The sequence below is a fragment of the Xiphophorus hellerii genome, chromosome 18 (assembly GCF_003331165.1).
Source record: "Xiphophorus hellerii strain 12219 chromosome 18, Xiphophorus_hellerii-4.1, whole genome shotgun sequence".
In the NCBI taxonomy this organism is placed as follows: domain Eukaryota; kingdom Metazoa; phylum Chordata; class Actinopteri; order Cyprinodontiformes; family Poeciliidae; genus Xiphophorus; species Xiphophorus hellerii.
In genome coordinates, this window is record NC_045689.1 from 11909648 (window position 1) to 11920313 (window position 10666).

The 10666-nt window shown below is 37.1% G+C and overlaps 1 protein-coding gene and 1 long non-coding RNA gene across 2 annotated transcripts in view; one reads left to right on the forward strand and one right to left on the reverse strand.

Moving 5' to 3' along the window:
- LOC116737617 (unconventional myosin-Ic) overlaps positions 1-3257 on the reverse strand; it is a 58413-nt gene extending 55156 nt beyond the window's left edge. The window contains exons 1-2 of the mRNA XM_032590882.1: positions 3162-3257; positions 2804-3036 (exon numbers count right to left, since the gene is read on the reverse strand). Of these exons, the coding sequence (XP_032446773.1) occupies positions 2804-2893 (90 nt within the window). The 5' untranslated portion in view covers positions 2894-3036; positions 3162-3257. The remainder of the gene's footprint in view (positions 1-2803; positions 3037-3161) is intronic.
- Positions 3258-5718: 2461 nt separating this feature from the next.
- On the forward strand, positions 5719-7600 carry LOC116737325 (uncharacterized). The gene is made up of 2 exons (XR_004342780.1): positions 5719-6047; positions 6175-7600. It is a non-coding gene; the product is annotated as an uncharacterized LOC116737325 (long non-coding RNA).
- Positions 7601-10666: the final 3066 nt, after the last annotated feature.

The following is a 10666-nucleotide window of genomic DNA, read 5'->3' on the forward strand; positions in this document are numbered from 1 at the left end:
TGTCTTTAGATGTGCAAGCTGGTGGAGATATATCTATAAAGACTTGCAGGTGACGTTTCAGGGACTGACTCAGTGGAGCTGAATTCAGAGGCACACCACACTTTTTAGAATTATTAGTGGAAAAAAAATACTTTTGTAATATAATCAATTAATCATTAATCATCATTAAGTCCAGATTTTTTTAAATGTTTTTTTATTTGTCTAATGTAATATTATAATTTTAAATGGAATGTTTTCAGTTGCTGTAATTGCAAAATCATCATAATTAATAGAAATAAAGGTTTCAAATATTCATCTCCATATAATGTTTTACTAAGTGATAAAGTTTCTGAATGAAAGTGACTTTTCAATAATTAATTTATTGAAGGGGCTTGTATTCACAATCTTCTGGTAATTGATCACAAAAATAAAATATACAGAATATTGTAATTGTAAAAAGATACAAGGAATGAACACTTTAGCCAGGAACTTATGGTAAAGATGAATATTTCTGCATTTTGGACTTTCATAACATAGCCTTATGGGTCACACAGATAGCAAGGTTAAGAGCAGACTGTGTCTTTGTGATATTACTGTGGTTATGCAATGTGCACTCTGCTCATGTGGCGGTGACCTCAGCCAGCTGGACAGATGGGAGCACATGAGATAGACTGTAATATGGCTGCACTGCCAGAGGGGGGAGTGATCGATCCAGAACAGAACCAGAATCAGTCAACATACACTAACACATGGACGGTGTCCTGTACGCAAGGTCATGTTGGACTGTCTGACTCTAACAGAGGGAAAGGTTGTCAGCCTTTTCCCTCTACTCCCCACTTCTGCGTGTATCATATACCGACGGTTTTCTGGTTTTACTGTCTCATCATCCAACTCTGTGGGTATGATGCAGAGAATTTAAGAAACAGGAACTATGTCTTCACATCATGATGCCTTCAAGATGGCTGAAAATGCTAGGTTACACTTGACGCAGGGCCCCAATTTTCTTCATTATTATAGTTTTTTTTAATGAATGCATGTTTTACTGACATTGCATTTTATAAAATACCCATATCAGGTGAGTTGTAATATTTTGGGATTTTTATTAATGTAAACAACACTCAAAGATTTGAAATGTATGAAATTACAGTAATTGTTTGGAGAAAAATACAAAGATTCTGGTCAAGATATGTATTATTTTCAGTTGGTATCATCAGCTCATACCCAATTATGTAAAGAACTACCTATTAACTTATTGTAATTTGTATTAGCAAAGGCATTTTTCTTTAATGGATAAGGCACCAAATTGGTTTCCAGGGGCCCACATCCTTGTAAATGCAGCCCTGCACATTGCACAGGTATAATCGCCACAGATCCTAATGACTCGGAGTGATCCAGCCCTGAAGAAATGTCGGAAGGAGAACAAATGAAGTTCAGGAATGTGTTTGTCGTTTCCTCTCTTCCAGGCTCCAGTACATTCCACACCTCCCCAGTCATCACCGAGCCGGGCACAGCCGGTTGCACTCAATCCTCTGACTGAAACTCTAAATCTTACATGAATCCAGGATTTAACTTTACCACACGTAAGCAGACCTCTGAAGGTCTGCTTTTTAGAGAGCTCACTCCCTTCATTCCTCAGATGCTCAGCTCATACAGAGGGCAACACATGTTGAACGGACTGAGTGGTACATCTTCTGTTTCCTGCAGGGCAACTCCACAAAGGCAGAAGCTAAAGGTTGAGACCAGAGGATGTCAATCAGACGTCAACGTTAACCCCTTAAAGAAACCAGCAGAATCCCAGCAAAGATTCATTAACCTGTTTATAAGCCTTCACAGATATGAGCAATTCAAGCAATGTTTTACAAAAACAACATAATGTAGATTCTGAGCAAGCAGCCATTGCAAAAGTTCAGAGTCGACCATTAATAATGAGCAAGTTTTTTTTCTTATTTGTTGCTAAATGAAGTCATAGAGTGAAAAGGACTTGTGGGCCAAAAATTAAGGGAAAAAAAGGAGTAAAGTAATAATGACTAAAGTCAAATTGTTTGTTGGGAAGGGATGTGTAAGTTATTGTTGATCCAAAACATTAAATAAGGATTTAATAAGGTTTGCCTTATTATAGAAAATAGAAAATGACTTTTCTTGTCAATTCTGAGCAATAAAAAACATTATTAGATCACGTTTGTTGTAAAGTATTTGATAAATTCATTAAAAGCAGATGTGGGTGCACCAAAGCATGCTGGGTAGATGTGGTCCTCATAAAAGATTACAAAACGCATGTGTACTGAATACTTTCTGCTGTAGCAAACATTTTCTATTGTAAGACTTTCATTTGTCTGTTCTGTGCAGTGGGTTAGGGTGGCCGAACTTGTGTCATTCTTGAATTGCAGTCATGGGCCACACAAAATCACTCAATGAGCCACTTTAGGCCTGTGGGCCACAATATAGCAAATATTTTCAAATGAAGACTGACCTACATTGTAATTTATTGCTGAGAATAGACAAAATATTTTCTCTGTATTTTTCAATCAAGCCCCCCCCCCAAAAAAAAAAACCCCCCGGATGTTTTTCATTTAACAAGGAAAAAACATGTAAAGTTTTTTACAGAAAAATTTGAATATTTTTTTAATTAAAATACTTCAACTAAACAAATAATTGAATGGTATATTGTTGAATAGGTACAAAAATACATTTTTGGTGATTTTAGTCTTTAAAAATTATATATATATTTTTTTAACCTTTGAGTGCTTTTGAGCTGGTCGTTTTTTCCCACATGACAAAAAGTGAGGACACCCCTGGTCTAAACCCATCTGACCTTTGAGCTTACCTTGCAGCTGTGGCAGTAGTTTTCTCCATTCTTCCCCGGAGGAAGGATTATTTCCCCCGTTGGGATCAGCTGGATCCTCAGCTCCATCATTGTTCCCGTCTCCCCCTTATTCCTGTGCTGTCTTTTGAGTTGATTTAATCTTAAGCTGAGCCCAGAGAAGGCCTGACAGAGTAAAGATGCTTCTTTCCACTGGTGTGAAGGAAAATCCTTCTGAATGCAACCCCAAGCAATGCCTGAAAAGAAAACAAGTAAACGTCAGAGATCTCCTTTGTGACATGCCCTAGGCAATGTTTCCATGGAGAAACATGAAAAGAGGGATTGTAGATGTCAGTGCAGAGCGTAGCGGCCGGGGTGTTACCTGTTGCAGGGCGCTGAGCCTCAGTGAGGGCTGCTTCCCCTCGCTGCAGCCAGAGGATGTTGCCTCGCCGGCTGAGGGATCATGGGGAGGATATGGAGCTCAGCCGGACTGGAGATGGGTGTCACATGCAGAGGATGTGTGTCTTTTGTCTTACAAATGAGTGGAAATGATGATTGTGCCTGGATATACAAGCTTCACAAGATGTGTAGAAAGATATATTTATTGAAAAAGAACCAATATTAGTAGCTGTGTTGTTCTTCTAAAGGCGAAGAATACTGTAATTACTTCATGCGTTCAGCATGTGAAGTCACGTTTTCACAACATGACAGCTGGGGACGGTTTCAACCCAGATTCAATCTTCATAATTATATACATTGAATAATTAAACAATAAGCCAATATTTAATGTCAGTTATTCTATGAACTACTGACAACATATCGGCTAAGCTAACAAAGACAAAATTGTAGGGCTTTCAGACCTCAAATAATGAAAAGAAAACAAGTTCATGTTCATTTAGAAACAACAATACCAAAGTTCAGAAATCAATATTTGGTGGAATAACCATGAGGTTTTCAATGGGGTTCATTGCACTGGGCTCTTATTTTTTTCCCAGAACTGTATGTATATACATTTAAGATAAAAAGATCCCCATTGTCTATAAATATGCTCTACCCAGAGCTCCTGTAGTGGTATAGTTTTAGTTTCACGTAGTTAAAATTCTGTATTTTTTTTAAACTAAGACCAATTAAATACCTTTTTACCCTAATAACAATTGAATGGTTGTTATTCAATTGTTCAACCTATTTTTTCTAGGTTAATAGAAAAAAAATTGTTAACATATCGCCCTACAATGTATTGATGCTAAATTGAGCAGTAAAGTCTGAGTTTTGTACATTTTGATGTTAGAATTATTTATTAGCTGCTGATGCATCCTTTGCTTCAAATGATAAAGTGTACACTGAGGATGTGCTGTTGCATTTTCGGTAATAGAATATATATGCTCTTATTTTTAAAATTATTTGAATTATTTGTGTATTTATATCTTTTTATGTAATATTGTATAAAAAAGGTTTAAGTGGTTAAATGAAAACTCAGCAGAATGTAACCATTTTTATCCAATTAACTGATCAGTGGTCTAATAGCAGCAAAGCAAAACAGTTTAAAAAAATTATTTGACTGCATTTTGGTCCCAACAAGATCAGTTTGATACCAAAAAAGGTCCTGAGAAGTGAACATAAACAAGACTACAAACACACGCACACACACACACACACACACCCACAGTTGGTCTGAGCAGGAGTTTCCTTATAGAAACAGCATCCTGCCTCAGACACTTTCTGTGTCCACCCTGAAAATTTAGTGTGTGTGACGTATGTGGCGTGTGTATCACCAAACTCTCTCCTCAAAGACCTAAACAAGCGAGAGCACTCGCTTTCTAAAAACAAATAAGGACTTGCGCTGTCAGAGAAACACTTCCTGTCCCTACAGACTATAGACAAACCGCGATATTTACACAAAGCACACACACATATTCCATCTGACAATAGCATCTATTAACAGTGAGGTTGGTTTCCAGGGTTAAAATGTAACTCAGAAGCTCCTGTGTGTGAACAGAAACTATAAACAGCTCCATACTCACAGACAAACATTCGTCATTCAGAGGATCTTCCTGACACTTCCGATAACTCTGTGTTCCTGCTCACGCTACATCCAGTTTATCCTGCTATTCAGAACATTGTTTTCTGAATTAGATTTAATCCCGGATGAACTCGCTGTTCTTGTTTTTGAAAAGGTTTCTGTTAAATGTACCCTAACAAGGGCTTTACAGATGTTATTTGACAGATATTATGTGATGAGTGGTTCAGTTGGCATTCTGCACACTGTTGCTGAGAGAGGGGAAGGGACAGACACAGACATCCTACGACCTCTGACCCTGGCTGGAGGCATTCTCGGCAGCCTGGCATCAACAGGAAATCTGCAGCCTTCACACACTCCTGTGAACGCACACACACACAGGCACAGTCCTTGGAGATCTCACGTCTCCTCTCAGCGCCGTTTTCACACAATGTGAGGGGAATGAAAGTGAAAAGACACAATACAGCCTGCTTGGTAACTAAACTGAAGGTACTGAAGGATGTTCATGTAGAAAATCCTCCATTCATGAGTATAAAGAGCAACAAATGAACCCAAACCTGCACTAAGGTTTTCTCCTCTTTATATTATTATTATTATTATAGGAAGAAAGTGTTATTATTTTCATTTGTCAACAACAGAATTGACATACACCTAAGAATGTTGATTACTTATGTGGATTCTGACATAGATTGACACAGAATTAGAATTCTGAGAAAAATGTCAGAATTCTGAGAATAAAGACAGAATTCTGGGGAGAAAAACATCTGAATTTTGAGATTAAATTCAGAATTCTAAAAAACAAAAAGTCAGAATTTTGAAATAGGGTCAAAATTCTAAAAATAAATAAATTAAATCAGAAAAAAGGCAGAATTCCGACGTAAGGGCAGAATGCTGACGGAGAAAATATTAAATTCAGAATTCTTAAAAAAAAAATTATAAATCCTGACCGAATTTTTCGGTCAGGATTCCGAAAAATTCTGACCTCACAGAAAACTAGAATGTGTTCCCTTTGTTTCTGCTGGCCCTAATCCTCTTCCGTAGAAGGCAGAGTTGTTTTTAAGGGAATAATCCTGGGAGAGAAAAAAAACCCCCATAATTTGTCGGCGCTATGTGATTTAAGCCCACCTCTGGGCTCTGCAGAGCAGTTTGAAGGGTGTATGCAGGACGAGGAGTGCTTCATTTTACAGCCTCATCCTGCCGTATATATCAGTGGCTGCAACCAGATCCCGCTCAGAACCCACCGGCCTCGGGGTGAGTAAATCTCACAAGTGCTGCCTGAAAATAGCCCTGGCTATTAATAACTGCTGTCTCCACTGCAGGGGAGGAAGTTACTAATACTTCATTGACGTTTGTTCCCTTGGTCCCACTTTGCGAGCAGGAATCTCGCTCCAACAACAGAACACTGAGGCAGTTTCCAATTTCCACAGGAAGCTGCAGGACGCTGATCTGGCTGCAGATGGAGCGGCGAGCGCCACCGGCTCCTCGAATGAAACACGCCCTGTGGAGAACGGCTAATGAGTGGAATGTTGCGCCGTGTTTTGTTCACTCGCAGCGCCTCCCAGCACCGTCTCCTGTGGAAACCTGGAAACCACTGCAGGATGACTGATGCATTGTCTGATTAGATGGAACCTGCTGCCCTCTTGAGGTTTCACATTAGAGCAGGACGAGCCAACCTGAAGGCAACACAGCAGATTTACAGGTGTGCGTCTGCGCCAGATCAATACCTGACAGGACAATTTTAGTATTAAACTTGTTAAATAAAGAACAGATTTTGTACTACTTCAAAATAACTTATTGCTTCTTTCTACTCAATATCACATCTGTTTGGTATTTTTGCCATATTCATATATTTATCTCATAGCATTTTATTGCTTTATTGATATTATTACATACTTTTCATTTAACCCACCGTACACACAGCTTGAGTGAGTAGATAAAAATCAGGCAAATGAAATCTCTGTAATCTGCAACAAACTGATGTCTGCAGGCATAAATCAAGGAATGGAATAAAATTAATCTTTTGAATTTTAAATGGTAAGTGTCCCTCATTCCAAGAGATTTTAATGTATTTAATCGAAAAGGTGTGCGTCTAAATGTACCAACTGAACTTCCAGAAGATTAACACCCTTTTTATCCTGAGTTTAAAATTATCCATATAAAATAGAAATAATCTCGGGAAATGTGACAAAATGCTTTCTAAAATAATTTTTAGATATTATGTATTTCATTAGGCTGCTGCAAAACAAAAATTTAGCTGTTAAAGAACACCTACTACAGCTAAAAAAATGAAGCTATTATGTTTTTCTTTCCATTTTAAAATTATATTGTATTTTTGTCTGTCTGTGGAAGCCCTGAAGCCAGACCAGCTGTTGAAGGTCTGTGGTTTTCCTTCAGTGCCTCTAGTGGTAGAAAGAGGTATTACATGAAAAAACAAAAAATAAGCATGTCAAAAAATAATAATAGTTCTCATTTGCCTTTAACAGTAGTTTTTAGACAAGAGAGAAAAACAAAAAGGAAAACTAGGCTATAGTCAGACAGACTTAACAAAAACCACACTTGATCAGACATTTTGTATGTCAATAGATTATTTTGGGAAAGGTGAGTTTTCCTCACATTTCAGAAAAAAAAAAGTTCCATGGGGAAATCAACAAAAAAAAACTTGCAATAATTTAATCTAGATTTTTTTTTTTCTGATATCTTCTGAAGTTGCCAGGAGAAGAACATTTTTTAAGACTTAAAAAATTGTTCTTTAAAAAAAAGTAAATAAAATTGTATGTACTTCTCAGGGCTCGTGCATCTGTCACGAGCCCTGAGAAACACATACAACATATCAAAAAAACACAGTCAGATATATCAAAGTTATTATTTGTAACATGACAAAATGTGAAAATGTGGGGTACAAATACTTTTGGAAGGTGTTGTAATATTCAATAATAGCAAACAGATTTTACTGATCACTGTAACACATTCTGAGATGCATCCTGTAAGTTGTCTGGTTTCACTTTGCAAAAGGTAAAAAAGATCGAGATGTAAAGATTGTATCTTGAATACAGGACGAAGTAAAAATATTCTTGATACAAAACTGGTATTGTCATCATGTAAAAACTCCACCAGTCAAACCATTAAAGTGATTCATCACAGTCTCTGCTGTGGAGTCGGTTTGACATGCAGAGGGCACCAGAGGAGCTGCTGTACGTCTGACTAGCAGCGCCGCATGATCCATATCAGCTCTATCCTCCAGAGGAACACACTATTTCCCTCATACTTCACTCATATTACAGCAAATCCTCAAGATGGACATAAAATGTTCTGACGGGTGAGTTCAGGAGTGAAGCAGACCTAATCATTTTCAGATACAAACACATCATTGTTGCACTTTAAGTTTAACTGAATAAAAAAACTTCCTCAAAGAAACATCAATAAAACAGAGACTTTGAATATAATAAAAAATTATTGAAGTGCAGCTTTAAATAATAGTCATTCTATCTGACTACATTTTGTTTCTGTATGCTAAATTCTGAACAATTAAGTTCAAACATTAGTTTCCGGAAGTTATCATGACTTTATTGAAATCTATCTGGAAGGATTTGACTCATTAACCAAAAGTTGGTGCCAGCAGGAATGTCTAAAGATGACATATAACCTTTCAAACCTTTGAAGCCTTTAAAAAAACATTACAATTATGGAAAAAACAAACACTAACTTACAGGAAAAGGTGAGCTTATGTAACTGATATTATTAAAAATCTGAAATGAAAATGAAAAAGTTCATTCCTTAAAGAGCATTAAAGTATTTGAACATTTTCTGTGGCGATATGCCTTTTATATCAAATCTTGTTCAAGATGCTAACTTACCATAAACTGTCAGAAGACCTGACAAGTCATGTGGCTGCACATGAAGCCCACATCATGAGGCTTCCATCACCGTGCTTTGCAGTAGGAATGAGGTACAGGAGCCGATGTTGTACTAAGTTGTCAAATTTAGATTACCTTCAAGTTGAAGAACATCCCTTATTTTAATTGCAAGAAAATGTTTTCCCCTATAATTCTTCTGAACAAGCTGTAATTGTTCAGTCTCCTTTTTTAGTTTATCCATTTCTAGTTCTCTACTGACATTAACTTTGTCGTCCACCATGTTAGCTAAGACCAATAAGGTCTGAAATGCCATTCTTTTTCTTGTCTGAGCTGGAAACGTCATGGGTTGTCCAAACAAAATCTGACATAGATTGACACGGCTAATTTTTGCTGCACCTTTTAAAAAGGTGTTGCGGTCAAAGTGACTTTTTATAATCTATGTGAGATTTATACAAAACATTTAGCATAGCAAAATGAACATAAATAGATTGATTGAAAAAAACATGGCTCAAATTTAGCTAACAGCCCCATTAGAAAGGTAAAAGTCAAAGGTTACAGCTGGATGGATCCAGGAAGCCCTTGCGGTGTTAGCGCTGGCTCAGACATCTGGTCAATTATTTACAGTCGTTAAATAATTTTTAGCTACAGTGCAGGAATAATATTTAAGAGTAGCTTGAGATCACATTAATAACTGAATTATTAAAGTTTTGCACAAACTACAGTTGAAATAGCACTTTTTGTTATTCGCCGTAATCATAGAGAGAAGGGGGAGACATGCAGGTCTAGAGTTCAACTCCAGAAAAGCTGCTTCAGGAAAAAAAAATAGCCTGGCTGTACCGGTACGTCATGTTGCACCTCTAACAGTAAATACTTAATAATGCAAAGAACTGCTGAGAACTAATGACAACATAAAACCATCTCTTCAGCAGCAAATGCAACCTTTGCAATGCTCGATGCTCCGACAGTTGCTGTCTGAAAGGCTCCTCTACTTTCAGTCCAGAGTCTAATTTTAGCGCAGGGCGGCTCTGCCTGTTAGGGTGATGTAACTGTATCACAGAGGTTAAAACTGAAACTGAGGAGGTAAAAGGTTAAGGCCCCTTCAGAGCGACAGGGTATGAACCAAGCGTTAAGAATGAGATACTTTCTGGGTATAAAAAGATAAAAGCAAAGATTTTTGTGAAAACTAAGACAGAAACCTCAGCTGAAGTGTTGAAGTGGGGGCTAGAGAGTGATCAGTGTCTTTAAATGGTGGCTTCAGCTGCCTCTGTTCATCACACTGCTGTGCTCACGACATCAATGCAGAAACACAAGCATTTGACTTAGCTCTGTCTCTGAACCTGGAAATAGAAAATATGAATTAATGAGAATCTAAATCAGATTCTGGGGGAAAAGACATTTGCTCTTAATGGTAACAAAAATCCAACATTTGTCCATTTGCACTCATGTATTTAACCATTAGGAATTATTTCCACAAAGCATTTTTCTTCCTTTTTGTTTACTATTAGACATCCTGTATGGTAAATGTGTCAAACTCAAGGCTCAGGGGCCAAATCCAGCCCACCATAGCTTTTTATGAGGCCCTCTAGATTCTAGTGAGCCACATAAAAGGAACCTTAAAAAAAAAACAGTTTTGTGCTTAAATATTTACGAATCCAATCCAATCCAATCTGTTTTTATCTGAATACTGACAAATTAGAACAATGAGAAAAGATGTTTTTGTTTCAACAGTTTGTTAATGGTTAAGTCTGAATGGGATAAAAGTAAGAATGCCTCTGCTTCTTTGTTTGCATCTGCTGGTCTTATTCCTATATACACAATGTTAGCCTTCAGTCGGGTAGACAAAAATTATTCAGGACGTATCTCAATTTTAAAGTTACATTTTATGTTTTTGGTCTGTTAAAATCATTAATAAATTTTACTTTTCTCAGCAGTGAACAAAGGAAGCTAAAATATTTGGACAAGAATTACATTTATTAAGATGTTCTACAATTTCAAAAATGTTCCACATACAGAATT